Source organism: Gobio gobio (genome assembly GCF_949357685.1).
Source record: "Gobio gobio genome assembly, chromosome: 23".
In the NCBI taxonomy this organism is placed as follows: domain Eukaryota; kingdom Metazoa; phylum Chordata; class Actinopteri; order Cypriniformes; family Gobionidae; genus Gobio; species Gobio gobio.
The window spans coordinates 45,697,237-45,724,230 of NC_137119.1; the positions used below are offsets into that span (position 1 = coordinate 45,697,237).

A 26,994-nucleotide genomic window follows, 5' to 3' on the forward strand; every position below is an offset into this window, starting at 1 on the left:
ATAATATCATTAACAATAAGCGCTTTTGGGGAAAGGGATCTAATATTCAGCAACCCAAGCTTTATCAATTGTTCATCTGTATTATATATTTTGTTTATTTGTTGGACGTCAATTAAATTTTTACTGTTGAATGGTTTTGATGTTTTTTTGTATTTACTAATTCAGGGAACAGACACAGTCTCTATATGATAATATCTAGGTGAAAGAGTCTCTATGTGCTGGGATTTATCTGACTCCGGTTAAAAGTTAGTGTATACTTAGTAAATATTATTATTATAATAATATTTAGTAAAAATACAGCTCTTATTAGTTGTTAAAAGTTACTATTTAATCTAATGTCAAGGAAGATTTTTTTTTTGTGGCATAAGGTGAAGTGAGAGCTGAGCTGGGGCAGCAGGGGTGGGGCACGTTCGGTTCGACATGAGAGGATTGCGGTTCGAACCGTGGGTGGTGTATCGCGGTTTTTCGGTTCGGTTTGAATATCGTTACACCCCTAATATGGCACAGTGGCTCCAGTGTGTCATCAACAGTTATTATAGTGTTGGGGGAGGGGCTATACGCACAGTGGCTCCAGTGTGTCATCAACAGTTATTATAGTGTTGGGGGAGGGGCTTTATGCACAGTGGCTCCAGTGCTTCTTCGAGCTACCGTTTTAGCCCCGCCCAAAAAATCCTGAACACAGTAATGGTGAAAAACTGTTTAACGGTCTAATTCCACAATCCAGTACTACACAGTTCACAGTGACTTGTAACGTGTTTCAGCAATACATTTCTAACATTTATAATGTGTTTAGAAACAAATCTCAGAATTGCATTTACAGGGACTTTAAGGTTTTTCTGTCTGAAACTCATTCCAGACTGATGATGTAAAATCGTTCTCTCATAAGTGAATCCTCATGTGCTGCTTTAAGGTGACTTTATATCTGAAACTCTCTCCACAGAGATCACAAATGAACGGCTTCTCTCCAGAGTGAATTCTCATGTGTGTGTCAAGGATTCCTTTTCTGTTGAAACTCTTTCCACACTGAGGGCAGGTGTAAGGCTTCTCTCCAGTGTGAGATCTCATGTGTGTGTTAAGGACTCCTTTTCTGTTAAAACTTTTCCCACACTGTTGGCAGGTGAACGGCTTCTCTCCAGTGTGAATTCTTAAGTGGCTTTTAAATTGTCCTTTATGATTGAAACTCTTTCCACACTGAGGGCACGTGTAGGGTTTCTCTCCAGAGTGACTTCTCATGTGGACTTTAAGGTTTTCATGTTGTTCAAAACTCTTTCCACACCGTCGGCAGGTGTAGGAGATCTCGCCAGTGTGAGTTCTCATGTGGGAATCAAGACTTCCTTTATGGCTGAAAACTTTTTCACAGTGTTGGCAGGCGAACGGCTTCTCTCCAGTGTGAACTCTCATGTGTGTGTCAAGGATTCCTTTTCTGTTGAAACTCTTTCCACACTGTTGGCAGGTGTAAGGCTTCTCTCCAGTGTGAATTCTCATGTGTGTGTTAAGGCTTTCTTTTCTGTTAAAACTTTTTCCACACTGTTGGCAGGTGAACGGCTTCTCTCCAGTGTGAATTGTTAAGTGGCCTTTAAAGTGTCCTTTTTGATTGAAACTCTTTCCACACTGAGGGCACGTGTAGGGTTTCTCTCCAGAGTGAACTCTCATGTGGACTATAAGGTTTTCATGTTTATCAAAACTCTTTCCACAACTTTGGCAGGTGTAAGGCTTCACTCCAGTGTGCGTTCTCATGTGGTCTGTAAGATTTCTTTGTTGATTCAAACTCTTTCTACCCTGAAAGCGGGTGAAGTAACTTGTTTCTTTATTTTCATTTTTTTCTCTGCTTGTTTTTGAAGTCTTTTCAGTCTGTGAGCAACTAAAATATGTTTCTTCAGTTATGAAATCATGATCATTCTCATATTGATCTTTTTCTTCCATTTCCTTTAGTACTTCACACTCCTCTTTCAACAGCATCAGGTCTAAGGCAAAAAAGACAAAAGTTAACCCCAGTTTAATAGCACAACACAACAGCCATCAAAACATTTGTAAAGCATTAACCCCTAGAGGTCCAGCATGACCAACTCGCTTTTTTTCTTAGTGCGAAAGAGACTCAAAATACTCCATAGATTTTAGTCATACAGGCAAGTGCTATACACCATTCAAATCTGTTCATTTTCTACTTCTGTTTTTGTGCACTCACAATAAAAAAACAAAATGCTGTGCTATTTGCAAAACAAAGAAAACAAACATGATGTGCAATCTGCCGGCTTTCTTTCAATGAATTCCATTCTGATACTCTGCAGAAAATGAACTGCAACTTAGTTAATACTTGTCACACAACATATGAGACATAAGTCTAAAGAAATGTCAGGTTTTTAAATTATGAACATCAACTTGAACTCAAATATTCTCTGTTTATGTGATCCATTTAAAAAGAGAGATGTCAGTCGTTCACTTGCTGCCTCATTATCTGCTAATGGGCCACGCCCACGGATTGTGCGCTCTATTCAAAGGCTAATTCTGAGGAGATCTATGCAAACAAGTTAAAACCCACAACAACTCGGTAAAATACATCAAGTTTAGCGCGATGAATTTACATCGCTTTGAGATGCGGTGTGGAATAATCCTGGGATGATTTACCTCAGAAGAAAAGTTGGTTTCATTTCGAGGAACAACGGATCCAGCCGAGGATTGTGACAGTTAAATTTATTCTCTGTTCTTCTAATTGCGATATAGACTTGCGTCTGTGAATATTAAACCGCAAAAAGACTGTTTAAATATGAATCCTGTATATTCTGCATGTGTGAATGAATAGAACTGACGTGCACTTTCACTTACTACACACATACTTACAATTTTCACAGTTTTCCAAAACTATACTGAGATGAAATCTCTTTGTAATAAATAATGAAATAATATGCTTTAGGAAACGTATTAAACTGCAGAATAACATTTATAGGTTCTGTAATAGAACAGATATAGCATATTTCTCAAATCATAAAATGTCATAGACGCAAGAATGTTTAGACAAGATTTCTTTGGCCTGTTTTGGACGGATTATGAAGGGTTTACTGTAAAGTAGCCTAGTGTCACATCAATAAAGATTCTGTTCACAAAGTTCTGCTCAGATGCTATAAATGAAGTCCAGTCAAACATTTGGACATTACTATTTGAATTAATGTTTTTGAAAGAAGTCTCTTATGCTCATCAAGTATTTATTTGACCAAAAATACAACAAAAAATCCATTTAAAATAAAGGTTTTCTATTTTGATAGACATGTACTATAAAATATAATTTATTTCTGTGATGCAAAGCTGAATTTTCATCAGCCAAGAATCTTACTTTTTTCAGGATTCTTGGATCAATAAATGATCACAGGTTTTATATATATATATATATATATATATATATATATATATATATATATATAAAGAAGTACAGCAGTTTCCAACATTGATAGTAAATCAGGATTTATTTCCAGGTATAACCGAGTACTCAAAATGCCTTTGACTCTCAAATGCATTTTGTCCTGTTTTTTCCTCACATTCTTTCATGCTGTTTCCTCACATACAGTGGGGTGAACAAGTATTTGATACACTGCCGATTTTGCAGGTTTGCCCACTTAAAAAAGAATGTAGAAGGCTGTAATTTTTATCAAAGGTACTCTTCAACTGTGAAAGACGGAATCTAAAACAAAAATCCAGAAAATCACATTGTATGATTTTTAAGTAATTAATTTGCATTTTATCGCATGACATTAGTATTTGATACATCAGAAAAGCAGAACTTAATATTTGGTACAGAAACCTTTGTTTGCAATTATAGAGATCAGACGTTTCCTGTAGTTCTTGACCAGGTTTGCACACACTGCAGCAGGGATTTTGGCCCACTCCTCCATACAGACCTTCTCCAGATCCTTCAGGTTTCGGGGCTGTTGCTGGGCAATACAGACTTTCAGCTCCCTCCAAAGATTTTCTATTGGGTTCAGGTCTGGAGACTGGCTAAGCCACTCCAGGACCTTGAGATGCTTCTTACGGAGCCACTCCTTAAATAGTAATGTCCAAATGTTTGACTGGACTTCATTTATAGCATCACACAGCCTGGCTGTGTGTTTCGGGTCATTGCCATGCTGGAAGACCCAGTTACGACCCATCTTCAATACTCTTACTGAGGGAAGGAGGTTGTTGGCCAAGATGCATGCCCCCATCCATCCGCCCCTCAATACAGTGCAGTATTTTTTTAATGCCCATAAATCATAAGCAGTGTCTCAGAGCAAGCCGTTTGCAGAATCCTGGTAAAGTGACGTCACATTTAACAGGCCCCGCCCACGAGTGTTGATGGGGTCTATTAGCAAAGACCCCGCCCTCAGAGAGCTGTACACAGTACGCCATTTTTATCTCCTCGCCAGAGCATTTAACAGCAGCATTCAAGTAAGAAATGTGTTCTTAATAAAGCTACTAAAGTTCATTCAGTCAAGAGTCGTGAGTGATTTTCTGTTTATCTTCTGTTTGATTCATATTAAAGGGTAACTTCAGTGATTTAGCATTAAGCTTTGTATTTAAACTGGGTCATTTATGCAGTAGAAATGTGAATTTATTTTTTAATTTGGTGCCTTCTAGACTGAGAAAAGACAAAAAATGTATTTTTGTCTCATGTGGATGAAAGAAAACAACTCCCAGAATGCACTTGCTTCGCTGCCCTACGAGGCCACTCCGTACATCGTCGTTTTGATCTTCATAGTAATACAATCATTTCGTTCAGTTAGAGAATAAACACTACAATTAAAAACTGAACGTGTCTTTTCAATAAAGTGTGAGTGAGTCGAATGAAAGTCACGGCACAGACACAGCAGTGTCAGATTTCATTCCTCACGAAGAGCTGAGCAGAGCTGAGATAACGTTAAGCGCCAGTCTGGCACGTTTTCAGATCGCATATGGAAGCTAAACTATCACAGGAATTCATTGAAAAGTTGAAACACTCACTTTGCTCTGCACCGCTCCGTTATTATGATTATCCATGCGGCCGTCTGTGTCTTACATTCTGTGCGTGAGATCTCTCCCCTATGGGCGGGTTGATAACATGCGGAACAGCTCCATCTAGTGGCTGTAGTCTTTAGCCTCTGGCCAAAAAAATCGGAGGAATTTTTCCAGAAATAAAATGCTTAATTCTCTCGTCTCAGGGGGATATGAGGAGGGAAAGTACCATAATTTGAATATACTACCGGGTATTATTTCTTATTATATTTCTACTGATACAAAGCCTAATGCTAAATCACTGAAGTTACCCTTTAACAGTTTCTTTAATATTACACTGCTTTCACTTTAGTAACGTTACACGGATCTAATACAAACACGGGATTTCTGTATTTGCTGCATAAGTGCAGACATAACCAACTGTTTTCATGTGAACTTTGTGTGTTTCTGACATAAAAGTGTGTGCATTTGACAGTTTAATTGCAATAACACAAGAAAGAGCACTAGTCTAGTTGAATAGCCTAATCACAGACGGACATCCAGCTCTCTGTGCGCATGCGTCGGGTGTGTGTGCTCAAGTTGAGAGTGTTAAGGCTTTAAAACATACAGGCGCCTTCTGGTGTGGGGAGCATTTGCATTAAAGGAGACATGCAGAAAACAGCTCATTTTACACAAACCCAAAAAATGAGCATTTTCAAAATAGTATATTAAATGATCTGTGATGAATTTTGATCTGAAACTTCACAGACACACTTTGGGGACACCTGAGACTTATATTACATCTGGTAAAAAGGGGCATAATAGGCGCCCTTTAATACAGGTAATGAGTGGAGAACAGGAAGGCTTCTTAAAGAAAAACAGGTCTGTGAGAGCTGGAATTCTTACTGGTTGGTAGGTGATCAAATACTTATGTCATGCAATAAAATGCAAATTAATTATTTAAAAATCATACAATGTGATTTTCTGGATTTTTGCGTCTCTCACAGTTGAAGAGCTATGATAAAAATTACAGACCTCTACATGCTTTGCAAGTAGGAAAACCTGCAAAATCGGCAGTGTATCAAATACTTGTTCTCCTCACTAAACGTGACTCAAAGGCTCATTCATTATGCAGCTCATTATGTGGTTCTTTGTCTTCTCAGGTGTGAATCACATCATTATTCATGATCGTTCATGCCTCTTCGCATATGGGCTTTGTAAACAGTTTCTTACGAAAATGATATCAATATATTGTTTTATGTGAATGTTTGCACAATGGTTTTCATTTTAAAGCAAAAACTCCAAAAACATCCATTATTCAAAATTCTTGTAGACACATTTACTATGCATTTTTTGGCCTCATGTTTTTTTTTAAATAACCACGCATAAAAACACGATTCTCTCATAAATACAAGCATGTACATACATGTTGCTCTCATATTATGGTAGGCCAGTTAATGTAGTATTCAGTCCCTCCAGAAAAACGCGATTATGCGATCGCGTGATTTAACGCATAATCAGCCAAAGTCCGCATATTCATGCGGGGGCCGCATTTTTTCAAATACGCCGCACTTTCGCCGCATAAATTGCCTATTTCCGCGTGCAAAATATGCGGGGCTATCATGATTTCATAATCCCCGCATTTTTGTTGCAAAAAAAGTCATATATATAAGCAGAAAGTTGAAAAATTTTCGTTTACTTCACACAAGAGCCGCCATTTCCGCCTATTGCCATGGGAACGTTTTGAAGTGACGTGGTGACCCCGTGGAGAAACCAAAGATACCGGTGAAACCATGATGAAGCACAAACTCCCATTGGCCAACAAAAATAACAGCAAAAGAGCAAAGCAGTTTCCCTGTGTGCTGACTGATTTCAAAACACAGCATCATGAAGCTTTGAAGCGTTATGAATCAATGAGTCGATTCAGCGGTTTGAAGCGTTATGAATCAATGAGTTGATTCAGCGGTTTGAAGCGTTATGAATCAATGAGTCGATTCAGCGGGTTGGATCGCCAAAGTCACGTATTTCAGCAGTTTGACACGCAATCCGAATCATGAATCGACTCGATGATTCATAGCATCATGATGCTGTGTTTTGAAATCAGTCATCACTATATAAGTCGTTATTTAGTTTTTTTTGCACACAATAACTATTATCGTCGCTTCATAAAGTTATTGTAGAACCACTGTAGTGAGATGGACTTTGTAACGACGTCTTTAGTAGGCTACCTTTTATGGGTCTTGAGAGTGTACATTGTGCCAATGGAGGCCTTTCTGAGCCATCGGAATTCAACTAAAATATCTTAATTTGTGTCCAACAACATAAAGGGAAGTCATTAATGACAGAAGTTATTTATAAAAATTTTCAGAAGTTGTAGCATATTCCTTTTGTAAAGCTACAGAACTTGATTGACTAAATGTTTTGTAAATTTGAGCCATTATTAAGGTCTTCAATAAAACAAGATGAGAACTTAAATATTCCAGCACTTTCTGTGATGTAGTGCTTTTTTTCTCTTTCTCATCAAACCGCAGTTTTTGCAAGTTCTCGCAATTTTATCGCATAAAATTGCAAAAATATCCCGCATTTTTCATCGCATTTTTTAAGAAAACGTGCCGCATAATCAAGGATTTTTGCCCGCAACAATCACAAAAAAAAGCCGCATTTTTCTGGAAGGACTGAGTATTGTGTTGGATAAGTATTATGATTTTATTGTTTATGGTCAAGAAAGTATTATCCTACTATAGTCTGTTGCCTTGTCCACTAAACTACACACATTTAAGACAGATTCCATCAGGAATCGCTCAAATAATTTACTTGATCCAAATATGTTTACTAGGGCTGTCAATAGATTAACCAGTGGCTAATTGACTAGTCTAAACTGCTAGTCATCTAATTTGGTTGCATGTGCTCTTTGATGAGCCAAAGATAACCCATCACACACAATCTGATCTCAACCCACTGGATGTCGCAGATCATCTCAGGCCACTCATACAGGAGTACAAATGGGCAAGAACAAATACGCCTGTATTATAAATCAAGCAGTGGCCACACATTTCTAAAACACTGGAAATGCTGATGAGAGAATCAATACACCCTCATTACAGATGGATCAAATGAGACAGATAGGAAAGAAATGGATTTACATCATGGTACCCACTGAATTATAGCCATATTTCAACTCATTCTACTCAGAGGCTCGCAAAACACCAGCACCCCTGACAGATGAAGAGGATATTGTGGAAGGGTATTAAGACCCAACAGAAAAAAACTAATTATTGCTTTTGTATTTGTAGGAAATAAAGATGACAAAAAAAATAATGAATAATTTGTGTGACTCTGCAGGACAATGGCCCTCCAGGACCAAGTTTGGACACCCCTGGTGTAAACATAACTTTGATAACTTCAAATGTTTACACCAGGGGTGTCCAAACTCGGTCCTGGAAGGCCACTGTCCTAGATAGTTTAGCTCCAGCTTACCTCAACGCCCCTGCTGGAGGTGTCTAGTATGCCTAGTTAGACTTTGGCTGCGTCCGAAAACCTAGACAGCTGACTCGTTGCCTTATCAGACAATGGCTTGTAAGACAGTGTTTGTGCATGAAGGTACCTCATGAAACTGATTTCGGACAGACTTCTTAGGCAGTGTATCAGTTTAATGATCTAAAGCAAAATAGAGAGAGCTTTGGTGAGAACTAAACAAATATTGAATTACTACATTAGTAATTTCTCACTAGAAATGAAATCAGAAGTAGAAAATGTTATGCGTTAAGCGTTATGAATCAGCGAGTCGAGTCAGCGGTTTGAATCGCCAAATTTCAGCAGTTTGGCGGTTTGATACGGGATCCGAATCATGATTCGGCTCACTGATTCATAACGCTTCGAAGCTTCATGATGCCTTGTTTTGAAATCGTCATCACAATGCAAGTCGTTATTTAGGGTTTTTTTGCGCACAAAAACTATTCTCGCCGATTCATAAAGTTATTTTAGAACCACTGTAGTGAGATGGACTTTGTAACGACGTCTTTAGTGTCTTTTAAGGGTCTTGAGAGTGTAAAGTGCAGTGTGCCAATGGAGGCCTTTCAGAGCCATCAGATTTACACTAAAATATCTTCATTTCTGTTCTGAAGATGAACGGAGGTCTTACGGGTGTCGAACGACATGAGGGTAAGTAATTAATGACAGAATTTTCATTTTTGGGTGAACTAACCCTTTAAGAGAACTTCACCAAAATGCTGAAAAGGCTTACACGCAGAATTCCTTTTGACCAAGCCATTAGCATCCGGTTTTTGGGCTAAATGGATGGAAGTTTACATAGACAACAAATGTAAAGCTGATCAGACACATTTTATGTTTTGCTTTATGCAAAACACAGATTTTGTTAGATACTGTTATCTAGTGTAATTAAGTGACATAAATTAATGGATTTCAATACATAAAGTAGATTTTGGGTTTAATGTCACAAGTAATTATAAATCTGCAATCAGTGCAATCTGCTTCGATTGCATTGATTGGACTGTTTTTGAAGCTGCTACCACCGATCTGGATGAGCTCACAGAGTCCGTTACATCATACATCAGTTTCTGTGAGGATACATGCATTCCTACCAGGACATTCTTATCATTCACTAATGATAAACCATGGTTTACTGGGAAACTCAAACAGCTTTGTCATGCCAAAGAGGATGCTTACAGAAGTGGGGATAAAGTCTTGTATAACCAGGCCAGAAACAGACTGACAAAGGAGATCAGAGTTGCTAAAAGAAGCTACTCTGATAAGCTGAGAAACCAGTTTTCTTCCAACGACCCTGCCTCAGTCTGGACAGGCTTGAAGAATATCACCAATTACAAGTCACCACCCCCCCGATCTGCTGAGAATCAACAACTGGCAGATGAGCTGAATGCTTTTTACTGCAGATTTGAAAAGCCCAGTCTCACACCACACACCCGCTCTGATCTGCAATTCACACGTCCCCCATCACCTCCTGCACCCCTCTCCTCCCTCCTCCTGCCATCCAACCCGAGCTTAAGGTCTGTGTGGAGGATGTGAGCCGAGTCTTCAAAAACAGAAGACTAGGAAACCTTCAGGCCCAGACGGCATCTCATATGCCTGTTTGAAAGCCTGCGCTGACCAACTGGCCCCAGTCTTCACGCAGATCTTCAACAGATCATTGGAGCAGTGTGAAGTTCCCTGCTGCTTCAAAAGCTCCACTATCATTCCCGTCCCCAAAAAACCCCAAATCACTGGACTTAATGACTACAGACCTGTCGCTCTCACGTCTGTGGTCATGAAGTCGTTTGAAAGACTGGTTCTGGCCCACCTGAAGGAGATCACTGGACCCTTGCTGGATCCTCTTCAGTTTGCCTACAGAGCAAACAGGTCTGTGGATGATGCAGTCAACATGGGACTGCATTATATCCTGCAACATCTCGACAGACCTGGGACTTATGCAAGGATCTTATTTGTGGACTTCAGTTCGGCCTTCAATACCATCATGCCTGATCTTCTCTCAGCTAAACTGACCCAGCTCTCCATGCCATCCTCAATCTGTCAGTGGATCTCCAGCTTCCTGACAGACCGACAACAGCGAGTGAGACTGGGCAAACTCACATCCAGGACTCTCACTACCAGCACTGGCGTCCACCAGGGGTGTGTTCTCTCCCCGCTGCTCTTCTCCCTGTACACCAATGACTGCACTTCTAAAGACCCCTCTGTGAAGCTCCTGAGATCTGCAGACGACACCACTGTCATCGGCCTCATCCAAAACGGTGATGAGTCTGCTTACAGACTGGAGGTTGAACAGCTGGCTGTCTTGTGCAGTTATAACAACCTTGAGCTCAACACGCTCAAAACGGTGGAGATGATTGTGGACTTCAGGAGGAACAGCCCAGCTCTCCCCCACTCACCATCATGAACAGCACTGTGGAAGCAGTGGAGTCATTCAGGTTCCTGGGCACTACCATCTCTCAGGACCTGAAGTGGGACAATTACATTGACTCCATTGTGAAAAAGACCCAGCAGAGACTGTACTTCCTTCATCAGCTGAGGAAGCTCAACCTCCCACAGGAGCTGCTGATTCAGTTCTACTCGCTGTCATTGAGTCTGTGTTATGCACTTCCATCACTGTCTGGTTTGGTTCAGCTACCAAATCTGACATCAAGCGACTACAAAGCACAATCCGGACTGCGGAGAGGATTATTGGTGCTCCCCTGCCAACCCTCCAGGACCTGAACTCTTCCAGAGTGAGGAAGAGAGCAGGGAAAATCATCCCAGACTCCGCTCACCCTGGACACCTCCTGTTTGAACTGTTACCATCAGGACGGCGACTCCGATCACTGGCCACCAGAACATCTGGGCACAGGAACAGTTTCTTCCCACAGGCCATTTCCCTCTTTAACAGTTAAAATACACATAAAAGTGCAATACTCGGACTGTTTAGTGCAATCTTCTAAACTCAGGAGATTATTTATATTTATATATTCATACTACTCAAATATTGTAAATATGTTCATAATTTGTAAATGTTTAGTCTGACTAAACGTAACTGTGACCTAATATTTTTTAAACTATTTTTCATATTTTTATTCTTAGAATTTGTATTACTATGTTCTTGTTGTGTTTGTATTGTATATGTGCACTGGAAGCTTCAGCACCAAGAAAAATTCCTTGTGTGTGCAAGCACACTTGGCAATAAAGCTCTTTCTGATTCTGATTCTGATAAAAGGCTATTACTGAATTCTTTTTTCCTAATTTAATAATAACAAATGGAAGCCGGATCTTCACAGCATTAGTGTTTGTCTGGCCATGTGATCTTAACATGTCTGTCCCCGCTCCATGTCAAATAATAGCACTTTAATTATGACACTCATATGACATTCTTCAAAAATATCAATCAATTCTGTAGAGCTGGAGATTTTAATAATGATCAAATGACTGAGTTGAGCTTTGAGAATGAAACCAACCTGTTTGTTCCTCAGTTTCTTCATGTTTCACTCTCAATGTTTTTTCAATCTTCACATCTTCACTCTCCTCTTTCTCTGTTTGTTCCTCAGTTTCTTCATGTTTCACTCTGAATGTTTCTTCAACCTTCATCTCTTCACTCTCCTCTTTCTCTGTTTGTTCCTCAGTTTCTTCATGTTTCACTCTGAATGTTTCTTCAACCTTCATCTCTTCACTCTCCTCTTTAATAAGCACCATCTTTATGTTGCTGTGGATCTCAGTCACTTCTCCAGGAGTTTTTCTGTGTTTGTCCTGTTTAAGATGAGAATAATTAGGCTAACAGAAATAAATCCACATTAATTATCAGTGTCTCAATACAATAGTTGCCGCATTGTATAGTTGTCATTTTCCTTTTATAAGTATTTTTCTAGATATTATCCATGATTTATGTCTCAATGACATGCAAGCAAACAACCAAATAAAGGATTTCAAAGAGAAAAAAAGGTATTCACTTCCTTCCGGTCACATGAGGCTGCCAACTTCCTACCCTACGTCTAGGAAGCAAGGCAAAGGCAAACCCTCCCAAAGAAAGATCATTTTCATGTTACTAATAAGTATTGTTTGTTGACATATATACATCTACATCAGGAGTGGGGAACCTTTTTCCTATCAAGGGCCATTTACAGTTTTGTAACTTCCTTTAAGGGCCATACTAAATTATTGAACATGTATCACTAACAACACGATCACATGAGAATGCGTATCAATAGTACAAGTGTCCAATGTCGTGGAATGTATACGGCAAAATTAGTTTACGCCAAGTGGCGTATACATTCTACGCCTTTTGCTCATCAATAACCTCTCTAATGCGAGGGTTGGAACTGCTTCTCTTTGGCAAGGCGTCTGATGTCAGATGCCAGTGATGATGACGCTACTCGCAGCTGGTTTCCCTAAGTTTGGGTCAGTCAGTCTTGAGCGGAATCGGGTCTTTGCCAGTGTTAATTTCGTTGACGAATAATTTGTGTCAATTTTCGTCAACTACCTTTTTTCACTGACGAAAACGAGACGATAACTAAATAAAAACTAGTGATGGATTACAAAAACTATAACGAAAATCAACTGTCATTTTCGTCAACAAATAAAAACGAGACGCAAATGTTAAGGAGGAACGATTAGGGAAGAGATCCAGTCAGAACTGATGTCCTGTGTAACAGATGCGCACATTTGATCTGAACGTGCTGATATTGGATCTAACCGTTGGAAAACACGGCGCTGTTGCGCTTCTACTGGCTCAAGCATCCCCAATCCAGCGCGGCTCACAATCAATGAATAACACACATTTATGGCAGGCAATTGTTTATGAACTAATGCTGATGAATAATGACATTTACTTTAGGTTGTTATAATTTACTTATTATAATTCACTTTACGATGTTTATATAGTAATGTGTTTTAGACGGTTGTAACAATGCATATTTTATCTCCTGAACTTGAATGAGCTCCTGCAACTGCAATAGTAAGGCGAGATTGTATTTCCAGCTGGTTTATAATTAAAAGTCAAACATTATATATTTGTTTTTGCTTACACAAACTGTATTTAATTTCATTCCCATTTAATTCATAGTCAGGAGGAAAGACCAGTATTTGACACATATTCAATAAAGTATCAGGGTTATAATAGTTCACTAAAACCATAAAAAAAAAATCTTTGTTACTTGAAATTATAAACTGAAATAAAAAAATAAATAAACAAACTTATTTGAAGCTTTAGCTTAACAAGATATACTAACTAAAACTATAAAAACTAAAAACTATATAAAGTGAATGAGCTCTCTTTCGTGTATTTTTAATGTAATTTAATGTAAAACAAAATTATGTCAAAATGTCAGTTCAAGTGACAGTCGGTTATGTAATACTTAAATGCTTAATGTATTACAATTGAACTAAACTCATTAGATGTTTGGAGACTAAATCTACTGTAGATTTAGTCGACTAAAACTAAAAACAATTCAGGTGACTAAAATATGACTAAAACTAAAATGGCATTTTAGTCAAAAGACTATGACTAAAACTAAATCAAAATATGCTGTCAAAATTAACACTGGTCTTTGCAAGAGTTAGTTTTGAAAAGAACTGCTCACAGCAGTACGTCGTAAAGTTTATAGAACTCGAGCAGAGGGAGGTTATTGTCCTTAGCTTTGAGCTCGTCATTACTTTGCAGCTCAATTATTTTGTGTTGTAGGTTATCAGGTACATCAGATGGCTCCACATTAAACGGCGTAGCAAATATCTGCAGTTCCTTTTGTCTACTTTTCACGTCCTGAAACCTTTCACCAAATGCCTGAAGCAGTTTTGCAAACTCACCAGCATATGCTGTCATGCAGGCTTTTGTTCTTGCAGGGTAGGAATATGCACAGTGTTACCCTTTTCCAGTTGCAATTGCCACAGCTTTAATTTTCCTTTCAAATTATTTCACGTTTGAAAGCAGAGAAGCTGGTTTGGACCTTGGAGCTTGACGTTCTGCTCTGACATGTACTTGGTTATGTCCATCACAAAGGCCAAATCACACAGCCACTTGCCATCACTGAGTTCCAAAACAGGTTTTCCCTTAATCTCCATGAACTGTTTAACTTCTTCCCTCAGTTTAAAAAATCGTGTGAGCATATCTGTGCGACTCAGCCATCGCACCTCACAATGGTAAACCAGATCTCTGTACTCAGACTCAAGACCACTCAGTAACTCTTTGAACTGGTGGCTGTTTAGCCCTCTGCTTTTGATGAAATTTATGGTGGAAACGACAGTTGTCATTACACTGTGGAGCTTCAGGGAATGCGCACACAGACTCTCAATGTATGATACAGTTCGGCGGTATTTGTTATGTCCGTTGTTTCATTGCAAGAGAGAAAAACTGAATTTTTTTTCTGTCTTTCAGTGTTGTTTCAATGTCGTGTGCTATATCAGTAATTCGTTCTGCGATGGTTCTTCGAGATAAACTGACACTTTGGAACAGTTTTACTTTGTCTGGTGCTAGAAGCTACGCAGTGCCTTCTGAATGAGGTTTCAGCTTCTTCGCTATTAGCTCACTCACCACAAAACTTGCATGAGTAACACTGTCTCTGTCAGAATGCCTTCTTGTGACAACTGCTTGTTGGGCACCCAAACTTTATCCAAGCCTATTTGTCCTCGCAACTCATCCAGTTTAGCATGTTTCGAGCTGTAATGATGCTCGAGATTGGCCTTTTTCAATACTGCTAGTGCATCCCCACAAACTAGGCAGACGGGCTTGCCTTTCACTTCGACAAAAAAATATTCGTAAACGACCGCCAAATTCTTGAATGAATCAGCCGTTTGAACGAATCGACTCAATGACTCGCTCATTAAGACGGTCACCTGCTGCCACCTACTGGTGGTTTGGTTTCATCTTTCCAACATTTCTTATTTGTATATTCAAAAATATTTTAAATAATCTCATAACATTATTTAATGCAGTTGTAATTTTTCATTGTAAATGATTTAATTTGATTGGTAACAGCCTATAGTGTCTTATTCTAATTTAATTTATAGATCAAATTTAAGAATATAAAAGGAGAGCTGAAGCTTATCCTATATTTAATAAGATTATGGAAAAATGCCCTTTATAAAAAAGGTACAAATATGACAAATATGCATATTTAAATATGTCAAAGCTGATTAAACACTGGTGAGAATATTGCTTCAAAATAGATTATATTTACAAAAAAAATACGGACAAGCAAATGTTTTACTCGGACAAGTGAATGACAGATTTACTTGTCCGAAGGACAAGCGTGAGAACAGGCTTAATGTCGAGCCCTGCAGAATTGCTGTTTACTTTTTTTTTGTTGTTATTCTGATGTTTTTTTTGGGGGGGGGTATATATTTGACCGATATATTCAAGCTGATAGATAATGTATTATTTCCTTCAGCTGAGACAGACGCGCTGTCCACCATGATGGGTTTGAATTGCTCTAGATATGATTGGAATCACTTCGAAAAGGAAAATACAGTTATGTGCAACATGTGCAGCACAAATCTAACACAAATCTACATAAAATTATAATGAGAATACGGCTGTAAAAGAACGTTGTGTTTCAGCGCGTTTGTTGAGGGAAGAGCGCGCCCACGGAGTTACACCTTCATGACAAGCACAGTCAAGTTTGCTTGTGCATTCACAGCCTTTTGTGCCATTGTAAGTTGTAATATTATTTTTTATTAATCTGTGTATATAATCTCATATAGGATGCGTTTGGTTGAGTTAACTTAGGATGCAGTAAAGCACTTCATTGTACCGGTCTTTAGCTTCAGCGCGCGCATTTCAAACAGAAATGCACAGCATTAATAACTACTGGGACTGTCCTATTAGCCTACATAACACTGTAATGAGAACATTTTTGTTATAAAATGTTGTGAATTCTCTGGGTTTAGTTGTTGTGTTTCAGTGCTCTGTTGTGGGAAGAGCTGATAGCAACGCATTTAGACCAGCACAGTCAAGTTCGTTTGTGCATTTGCGTCATTTTAAGCATATTTAAGTCGTAATCTTGATTACACCCAAGATGGCGGCGCAAGTAGTTTGCGAGGCTCTGGGTCTCTCCAGATTCTGCAATTTTGCGGTATTTTTCTTGCTCATCTCGGGTCTGTTCGTGCAGAACAGTTGTGCCTTAACATCGTACACCCATGGTGAGATTTTGGATATTGGTTTGCGAATTTCTGACAGTTTTATGGACAATCTTCGACTCCTTCCTGAGATCACTAGGACACCCGAGGCTATGCACTCTACCCGGCCGGGCGGAAGTGCTTGCAGGCGGCGTCGGGACCGTAAACAAAGGCGGGGGAAGCGCGGAGGACTGAGAGCTAAGCTAAGGCTAAAGCTAAGGCTCACCCCACATTGGCTCTCTTTACCCAGCATTTTCCTTGCCAATGTACGGTCGCTAGTGAACAAAATGGAGGAGATTCGACTCAGCATCACACACAGCAAGAAACGTCCTAATCTTCACGGAAACCTGGTTAAACAGCAGAATACCAGACACCGCTATTGAGCTAGCGGGATGCCACACGCTCCGGGCGGATAGAACATTAGATGGCTCCGGTAAGACCAGAGGTGGTGGATTGTGCATTTACATTAACAAAGCCTGGTGCACAAACTCTGCTATTGTTGGGAGTCGTTGTTCAGCTAACCTTGAGTTTCTCATGGTTAAATGTAGACCGTTTTATCTACCACGGGAGTTCACTTCCACCATTATAACTGCAGCCTATATTACCCCGGATGCTGATGCCAAGCTTGCTATGAAAGAACTTCACGCAGTGAACAGGGAAGTGCGACTCCTGCTGAAGTCACGCAATACTGCCTTCAGATCAGGAGATGCACAAGCCTACAGTACATCCAGAGCTAACCTGAAGAGGGGCATCAAAAAGGCCAAGCACTGCTACAAGCTAAAGATAGAGGGTCACTTTTCCAACTCTGAACCTCGACGCATGTGGCAGGGCATTCAGGCCATCAGTGACTACAAATCCACCCACTCCACCCCCGCAGCCACTGATGTCAACTTACAGAACGAGCTAAATTACTTTTATGCTCGCTTTGAAAGAGACAACAGAGAAACTGCCACCAAGCTCAAACCCTCAGATGACCACCCACCAATCACACTCTCCTCCACAGAAGTCTGCAAGGCACTGAGCCGGATCGGCACGCACAAGGCTGCTGGACCAGACAACATCCCTGGACGTGTTCTCAGGGCATGTGCGGAGCAGCTCGCTGGGGTTTTTCTCTTGCCCAAGCAGCTGTACCATCATGTTTTAAACGCACTTCCATTGTGCCAGTGCCAAAACACTCTAGCCCGAGGTGCCCTAATGACTACCGCCCTGTAGCACTCACACCCATCGTTATGAAGTGCTTTGAGCGGCTGGTCCTGGAACACCTAAAAGACTCTACCATCCACATTGGACTCACACCAGTTTGCCTACCGCAGCAATAGGAGCACAGAGGATGCCGTTTCCATGGCACTCCACTCTGTGCTCACTCACCTGGACAGTAAGAACACTTACGCACGTATGCTGTTTGTTGACTTCAGCTCAGCATTCAACACGGTCATCCCAACCAAGTTAATAGCCAAACTTGGAGGCCTGGGCATCAACACTTTGCGTAACTAGATTTTGGACTTCCTAACTGACAGACCCCAGAATGTTCGTTCAGGATTCACCTGCTCCACATCCATCACACTCAACACTGGTGTACCACAGGGCTGTGTGCTAAGCCCGTTTCTCTACTCCCTCTTCACCGCCGACTGCACGCCTATGTATGGATCTAATTCTATCGTCAAGTTTGCGGACGACACTACGGTGATTGGTCTCATCAACAACAACGATGAGCCTATAGGGAGGAGATCCAGCACCTGGCCACATGGTGCACTGAAAATAACCTGCTCCTCAACACCACCAAAACGAAGGAGCTCAGGAAGGAGTCAAGAGGCACACACGACACCATCCACATCAATGGAATGGCGGTTGAACGTGTCTCCAGTTTCAAGTTCTTGGGGATCCACATCTCGGCGGACATGTCATGGACAACCAGCACCTCCAGCCTGGTCAAGAAGGCTCACCAGCGCCTCTTCTTCCTGAGGACACTGAGGAAGAATCAGCTCTCCTCGGCTATCCTGGTGAACTTCTACCGCTGCGCAATAGAAAGCATCCTGACCAACTGTGTGGCAGTGTGGTATGGGAGCTGCTCTGTTGCGGAGTGCAAGGCACTGCAGCGGGTGGTGAAAACTGCCCAGCGCATCACAGGGACTCCACTACCTGCCATCGAGCACATCCAGAGGAAACGCTGTCTGCATAGAGCTCGCAGCATCCTCAAGGACTCCTCGCACCCAGCCCACAGACTGTTTTCTCTCCTGCCCTCCGGCAAGCGTTTCAGGTGCCACCGGACCAGGACCAGCAGACTAAAGAACAGTTTTTTCCCCAGAGCTGTCTCTTTACTGAACTCAAACCCTCGTTGATCCACTTCCCTCATATTAGGGCTGAAACGATTCATCGAGTTTAGGGCTGAAACGATTCATCGAGTTTAGGGCTGAAATGATTAATCGAGTTACTCGATTACAAAAATTCCTCGAGGCAAAAATTCTGCCTCGAAGCCTCGCTAAATTCCTATGACGCGCACTATACGCGCAGGATCTGATTCTCACGGACCGCTGTTCAATGTTCAGGAAGCACACCATAGCGCGTGATACATTTTGAATTTAGTTTAGATTCTAGATGCCCAGAATCACTATAGTAACTGCATGTTTTACACAGTTTATGTAAGTTGATTACCGTTCTTATAGCTGCCACACACACCGCGCGCGCAAGCCCCGAAGCCAGATCGCTTTCACCCTCATAAAGTTTGTCAAGTAAATGCTTTTAAAGGTCCCATGGCATGAAATTTTCATTTTATGAGGTATTTCAACATTAATATGAGTTCCCCTAGCCTGAATATTGTCCCCAAGTGGATAGAAATGTTGATCGGTGTAAAACCGAGTTCTGGCTGTCTCTCTCTGCCTTTGAGAAAATGACAGGCCAGACTAACCAATCCTGAAGTCTCCTGGTTTGACGTCCAAGCAGGAACGGTTTCCTCCCTTTCCTCCGCCCAGAGAATCTGGCACGCCCATGCAAACGCTCGAGATCATTAACGTTACTTGTGAACGAGTGAACACTGGCAGTTTCTCAGTGTTTGGATGTACAAATGAAAACAGAAGTCTTTCTTCAGTTCCTTCTGATCTGTGATCATTGATTTCTTATGTGTAGCTTATTATTTATTATTTGTGGACACGCAGCGGCTTCTCTCTCTCCCGACAGAACAGTGTTTTCGTGTTTTCTATCTTGTGAGTCAGTGTTTTTGTACGTCCTTGTCACGTCTATCTGTTCTAAAATGTGCATACAGTCTTTTCTGTTTAACATCAGCAGTCACATCTTTAGAGATAAACTTCACACACGCCGAAGCTCGGCCTCCAACATCCCCGACCCCCAGTACTGCATCTGGCCCACAGCGGAGGCACCAAACGCGGCGTGAGATTAAGCAGAAGGAGGGTAAGCGTGAGGGTATCCGGGCTAGGCTAGCCAGCTTTCCCCACAATAAACTGGATTACATTCGATTACAGCTGTTGTGTCTTTGTTTGCGCTGTGTAACGTTACTCAATGCGCGCCAATGACGCTATTCATATGATTGGAACATATCTAGAAATAATGCTATACTCAACACTTACTAACTTGTTCATCTCGCTGTAATGGTACATTGCATGTGTTACAAAGTTGGTAGAATAATGATGAAGAGGACTCGGTGTGACTGGGACTCGTGTGTATTATTCAGAACTCTCAGATACAAACACAATAAACTCGCGCTGACTGACAGCGCTCTCATAACTCAGTAGTTACTATAAATAACTTTGTTAGCAATCGCTTCGTCTCCGTGATGTCCGGTTCGCGAACGAATCATTCTTTTGAATCGGTTCTTTTTAGTGAACCGAACCAGTTCACCAAATCGGACTGAATCGTTCTAAACGGTTCGCGTCTCGAGTCAGCGCTGATCCATAATTTACTAAAGTTACTAACTTTCTGACATGAGTGACAGCCCCTCCGACTAGAAATAAACTAATAACCTGAAGTATATGCTAGTAACTACAACAGTTCACCCTGAACTGAGACATGCTGAGAGAACTGATGAGAAGTGAACACAGGTCCATCCGTCTCTCTGGCAGACTCGTGCCTGCTCGTGCCTCGTTAAACCACGCCCCCTCCGCTCATTTAAAATGCAAAGATGTCAGCCAATCACAACAGTGGGCGTTTTTACTGAAGTCTCACAGCAGACACGCCTCTTGAAGCAGGGCATTCAGCCACAGGGCAAACAGCAGTATAGAAAAAATGCCTTTTATTTCTAAATTATGACATTTTATGATGTAAAAATCATACTAATAATATAAGTACACCTCAGAAAACACTAAAATAATAGAAAAATGCCATGCCATGGGACCTTTAAAGCCTTGCCATTTTGAACATTGAAGCGATTGTGCACTATTCAAAAACAACAATACGGTAAACTTATCCGTTCAGTGCTCAGCTTTTTTGTGACAGAGAGCCGAGCCATGTCGCGTCTTTGACAACGAGCGCGCGCCCTGAAGGCAGACCTCTTTTCGCGTGAAGATCGCGCGCGGAGAGCAGCGCAGAAACGCAGTGTCAACGTCGTCCTGTGACTAAAGTAAAGTCACTAAAGTAGCTTAGAAACTCAACTCAACCGTTATAGGCATACATTTGAATAACTTTGAAGTAATTACAAACCACAGCTTCATAATGAATAGAGACGGTATGAGTAATTCACACACAATCACTCTCTCATTAATGCATTCAAATAAATGTAATGTAGGTCTACTACTGTGTTAATGTATCTGATGTACAACAAACATAAATCTGCCCCACAGACATCAATAACTGCTGAAAGTGAACCGTTTCCTTCAAGTATTTTAAAATCACAAAGAAATGCACTTTTTGCATTTGTTGGAAAAATTCCAACTTTAATAGTAGAAAATCAGTAACACACACGCATGCACCCTCTCTCTCGCGTCAGTCAGACCAATCGTGGCAATGCATCACATATGCTTAAACTTTTATGTAGCCACGCAACAATAATTTCAGCATTCACGGTATACACCGAGACGTGATGTTGTGACGCGATTTTTCGAACGGATGCTTCACCTAAAATACACCGCAATGCAAGTGATGCAAGCCAAATGCAGCGTTCTATTGAAAATGAATGTATGTTTGCAGTACCAAATTGCAATGAAGCCTCACGCGCACACACACAGGTTGCTAGGTTACCATAGCAAATAGGCTCACTCCAGCAATGATATATTATTTGTTAGTAGCCTAATGTTAAATGCTGCAGGTGTAGAAATCTACATAAAAGATATTTACTTTGATGTCAGGGCTAGATTACAGCATGAAACCTGTTGTGCATATTAATAAATTAAATTGCTTTTCCTCTTCATTTTCGTTATGCATTATTTGTTTTGGTTGTTTAAAAACACAGATTTTTTTTATCCGATTAATCGATTAATCAATCGATTGATTAAGTGCAAGATTAATCGATTACAAAAAGAATCGATAGCTGCAGCCCTACAGCAAAGCAAAATCATCCCTCTTTGTGGATGAGGATGTCTATGTTCTGTGGGAGAAAGTAGACTCAAATGGGTGTGAGCAGAGGAGGAAAAATGCTGGTTTAATGTATGGCCATACAATATGCTGTTGCATAAGCTTTGTAACATGAGTCCCCATTACTCTTAATGTTGATTTATGTCTTTTACCCAAATCTTAGGAGTATTGTCAAGTCAAGTCAAGTCAACTTTATTTATATAGCGCTTTTAACAATGTAGATTGTTTCAAAGCAGCTTTACAGTGTTAAACAGGAAAATAATGCAGCATAATTTTATTCAGCTGTATAGCCATTCTGGAAAAATTTCAAGTATCATACAGTGACAGTGTGGGCTTTAGATCAATAATTTGATCAGTAATTTAGTTTAAATGGTTAATTTAGTTTATTATTTAGATGTATTTCGATGTTTAGTTGAAAAACTTAGTGTCCCCAACTGAGCACGCCAAGCCAGAGGCAACAGTGGCAAGGAAACCAAAACCCCATTAGGTGACCTAATGGAGAAAAATAAACCTTGGGAGAAACCAGGCTCAGTCGGGGTGCCAGTTCTCCTCTGGCCAATTAACAAACAGCGTATTATTATTATTATTCTGGCAGTTTTACAGCTCGGAGGTCATAATAGATCAGAATATTCGAGGGACCGGGGGCAACATGCTGGAGACGGGTTTATTGAGGATGATGTTGATTAAATAATTATTAAAGTGCAATATTCGAATGATCGGAGGCAACACGCAGGAGACGGGTTTATTGAGATGCCGTGTCGATGAGGCAGTTTCAGGGAGAGTCTAATCACGGTCTCCCAGACACTTCGGGGTCCTGTGTTGGTCTTCTCTGGGCGCAGGTCCACCATCTGATCTGGATACGGCCCGGATCCGGCTGACTGCAGTAAACCTCGGGATAAAACAGAGAGACTATCATTAGCGTAGATGCCATTCTTCTGATGATGTAACGAGTACATCAGGTGTTATGGGAAGTGTTCCCGGTTCCGGCTGACCTAGTTAATGCAGCCTAACAATCATTTCATTGAAAAAGTGTTTTATGTGTATGCCACAGTAAAGAGATGTGTTTTTAGTCTAGATTTAAACTGACAGAGTGTGTCTGCTTCCCGAACAATGTTAGGAAGACTGTTCCAGAGTTTAGGTGCTAAATAGGAAAACGATCGACCGCCTGCAGTTGATTTGGATATTCTCGGTATGATCAACTGGCCAGAATTTTGAGACCGCAGTAGACGTGATGGAGTATAATATGTTAAGAGCTCGCTCAAGTATTGGGGAGCTAAACCATTTAGTGCTTTGTAAGTAATAAGTAAGATTTTAAAATGTATGCGATGTTTAATAGGCAGCCAGTGCAGTGTTGACAGAACTGGGCTAATATGGTCACACTTCCTGGTTCTAGTAAGAACTCGAGCTGCTGCGTTTTGGACCAGCTGGAGTTTATTTATTAAGCGAGCAGGGCAACCACCCAGTAGAGCATTACAATAATCTAACCTTGAGGTCATGAACGCATGAACTAACTGTTCAGCATTTTGCATTGAGAGCATGTGCCGTAATTTAGATATATTTTTAAGATGGTAGAAAGCAGTTTTACAGATGCTAGAAACGTGGCTTTCAAACGAAAGATTGGTATCAAAGAGCACACCCAGGTTCCTCACTGACGACGAGGACTTGACAGAACAGCCATCAAGTGTTAGACAGTATCTAATTATCTATTATCTAATTAACAGTATCTATATTGCACATCATCTTGACCCTGGACAGTGGACAGAAGTCACAGGATTGGATATTGGGGTGACACACAACTACAATACAACTGTACAAGTTTTTAGCTCCGTGTATTATTTCTTATTTATGTTTTTATTTCAAATTCTTATATGTGTATTCTAGGTCTTTCCTCAACAGACCAACAGCCATGATTGTGGAGTTTTCATGCTCATGGTAAGATCAATTAAGATATATGTTTCGTACTTATTATTTAATTTTTTATAATACATTTTTTGCTCTGTTTTTCAGTATGCCCTTCACACTGTGCTGAACACGACATTCAATTTCACTCCGGTGAGCTTTTCTAATTTCTTCCCTAGAAGGTGGCTATAAAAGTTGTACTTTATTGCTGATCATTAAAATTCTAACAATATGAATTGAATACTAATCTTGTAACATTTCAATTTCTATTAGCTTGACATGCCGGCAATCAGGGAGGTGTGGTGTTTACGTCTAGTTGAGCGGTTTGAGACAGAGGGGTATGTGTACTAGTTTTTATAAATCTCAGATTGGTATTTTACAGGGCTCCAGACTAACTTTTTTCACTAGGAGCACAGTGGCCCCCAACTGAAAATTTTAGGGGCACAACCAGAAATTTTAGGGGCGCACACCGTAAATCAACATGCTAACCAAATCTACTAATTTCCACTGTATTACTAATAGGGATCGGTATCGTTAAGGTTTTAATGGTATTACTACTCTTACCGATACTGCTTATCGATCCGGTACTTTAACAGTATTCTTACCGGTTCTTTTTATTATACTTTTTTTTTTTTATTAGAAAAAAAACATAATTAAGAACATAATTAACATGGCTTTATAATCTGAAAAGTAAAATATCTAAAACAAAAGAAACCGCAAAGTTTGAACAAAAATATAAAACATCTATTTGTAAATGGACCAGTGTGCAGGCATTCGGAAGGTCTGCTAACATTAATATTACAGTAAAGATCAAACCTACAAAGAAATCTAATAAAGTAATGAAATGTAAAATAACACTGCATAGTTTTCACTGTATAAATTGATAGATTAATGCTTATAAAAGCTAAAGTTATTAATTCAAGAGATGTGAATATTTTCTATTTGCCTTTTGTTCGATTCGTATTAATGGCTCAGTCGTCAGCAGGTTTATTAGACGATGCCCCTTTAAGACCGATCAATGTAGAACTAATAATATCATATTCTCCTATTTCTCCAAACTATTTACGCCCATTTAAGATATAAACTGTTAAAATAACTACTCTCCAATCCGGTCATTTTGACACAGGCTATTTGTTGTTTATTTGATGGTTTAGAGGCGCACACGAAGCCTAAAATATTAAGTGCAAGTCGGTCCATTTCGCAGCACACACACATAAGCTGCCTTGAAGTTGGAAACAGCGTCTCTTGCGCGGATTATTGTGCATTTAATAGCTCTTTATTATCAAACACATCCCGCAGTTTAGCAACTGTAGAGACTGCAGTTTACAACAATCACTGAATCTGACGTTTAGTTTAGGTTTAGGGAGAATGACAGCGCAGCTGTGAAGGGAAGGATGAGCTCGACGGAACACGGCTATAGGAATAGTTTTACCTCATTCCATCTTTTTATAATTCTTGGAAGCCAAAATCGAAAATAAAATTAGATTAATATCACAGCACATCCCTAAAGTTTAAGCAGACTAAACTTTTGTTTAGTTCTTGGCCATCGTCCCTCATTAAGCTGACTGTGGTGTTGTGTTCGCTGTAGCTCCACATGAGAGAGCGCGCTCGCTTTCTCTCTCTTCTGGATTGCGAATAGCAAAAATGCATCACGGACAAATGGTTTAATATTCTCTCATATAGAAACGGATGGCAAAGATAGAATTTGCCAGACATAACGTCTATCAATTATAATTAGTAAGTGTATTTTCTTAATTTCTCCAGTACCGACAGCAGGCAAATTTACTGGTCGCACATGTGCGACTGGATGTAAAATTCAGTCGCACACTCTAAAATTTTAGTCGCAAAATGCGACCATTTAGTCGCACTCTGGAGCCCTGTTTTATTCTTAATTTTTCTTCCTTGCCAATGGAAAAAAGAACAAATTGAGGCATTGCAGCACAGACAAAAAAAAAATGCAATAAACCATCGGCATAGTCATGAGGTTAATATAGAAAATACATTTGATTTTTTTGGAAAAACATGAAAAAGTATACTTTGCTTATTTGGGGTGTGATTAATCTCAATGCTTTTACCTTGCTTTTGTGGGAAATCTGCGTATCCCGGAGGCAGAGAAGAGATTTCTGCAAGGCCCCTGTAATTGACATAAGGTACTATAAGGATCAGATAAAGAAAAAATGGTCAAACGACATCCTGACATTATTTACAAATAACTATTTTTCTCTCCAACTGTTGCTTTTTTTAAATCAGTGAAGGGGAACACTTTGACCAGAAGATTGAGAAAGAATTCAAGTGGAGTTGCATGCCATAGGGGAATCATCCTAGCTCATGTTTTCATGAAAATAAATAATATTGTTCACAAAAAAAGTTGTCTTTTTCTTTGACTATGGATAAATGGCCCTTGGAATTTTAGAAAAGGAATGAAATGTGTTTGTCTTCATAAAATGCTATGTAGGACAGGTGTTCTGTAGCTGTATGACAACCAATAATGAATACTGCAGCAGATATTTCATAGATGGTCCATATGACTACACTGAAGGGCTGAATCTGAATTTTATATGAATTCACAAAAACATACATTACCCATTCTCCTGTAAATAAAAACCTACGGTGAATAGGTATAACTATTCTACAGATCTGATCCAACTATGTTTATAATTTAGGCCAACAGTAAATATCTAGCCTACAGATATTTTAACCTGTAGTGCAGATCATTACACTGTCTAACTGATGTATTATGTTTATATTTAAAAAAAAAAAAAAAAAAAAAAAACACTAAATTAGTCAACGTCTATGGGGACGGTTATTGTTTAAGTTTCTGTCATTACATTGTTTAGAGCATAATAAACAAATTGATACAAAAAAAAGAAAAATATATATTTTTGAAAAAAGATAACATGAATAAAATCCTTTTGGAAAAAAATTATGTCCACTGTAGTGGACACCAGGACTTTTACAAACATAAAAAAAAAAAAAAAAAAAAGACTGTTTGACAGATTGTTTTTCATTCACTGATACATTTTTAGGTTTCAT

General features: G+C 39.9%; 1 protein-coding gene across 2 annotated transcripts; it reads right to left on the reverse strand.

The window, feature by feature from the left end:
- Positions 1 to 686: 686 nt before the first annotated feature.
- On the reverse strand, positions 687 to 15,838 carry LOC307119406 (uncharacterized protein). Of its 2 annotated transcripts, XR_013815639.1 has the most exons (3): positions 11,895 to 15,559; positions 8,416 to 8,595; positions 687 to 1,964 (listed from the first exon to the last, which is right to left on the reverse strand). XR_013815639.1 is itself a non-coding variant. In XM_079805652.1 (2 exons), the coding sequence occupies exons 1-2, from the start codon at positions 12,127 to 12,129 to the stop codon at positions 880 to 882; spliced, it is 1,320 nt and encodes a 439-aa protein (XP_079661778.1). In that variant the 5' UTR covers positions 12,130 to 15,838; the 3' UTR covers positions 690 to 879. The 2 variants fall into 2 exon arrangements, 1 of the variants encoding a protein (XP_079661778.1); XM_079805652.1 differs by lacking the exon at positions 8,416 to 8,595 and having other exon boundaries at positions 690 to 1,964; positions 11,895 to 15,838.
- Between the last annotated feature and the right edge of the window lie 11,156 nt (positions 15,839 to 26,994).

Bases quoted from the DNA above. Each gene is read 5' to 3' on its own strand.
- LOC307119406 (XM_079805652.1), bottom strand. From the start codon at position 12,129: ATGGTGCTTATTAAAGAGGAGAGTGAAGAGATGAAGGTTGAAGAAACA. The intron at 1,965-11,894 runs GTTGGTTTCATT...TTTTTGCCTTAG, and splicing joins AGAAACTGAGGAACAAACAG to ACCTGATGCTGTTGAAAGAG.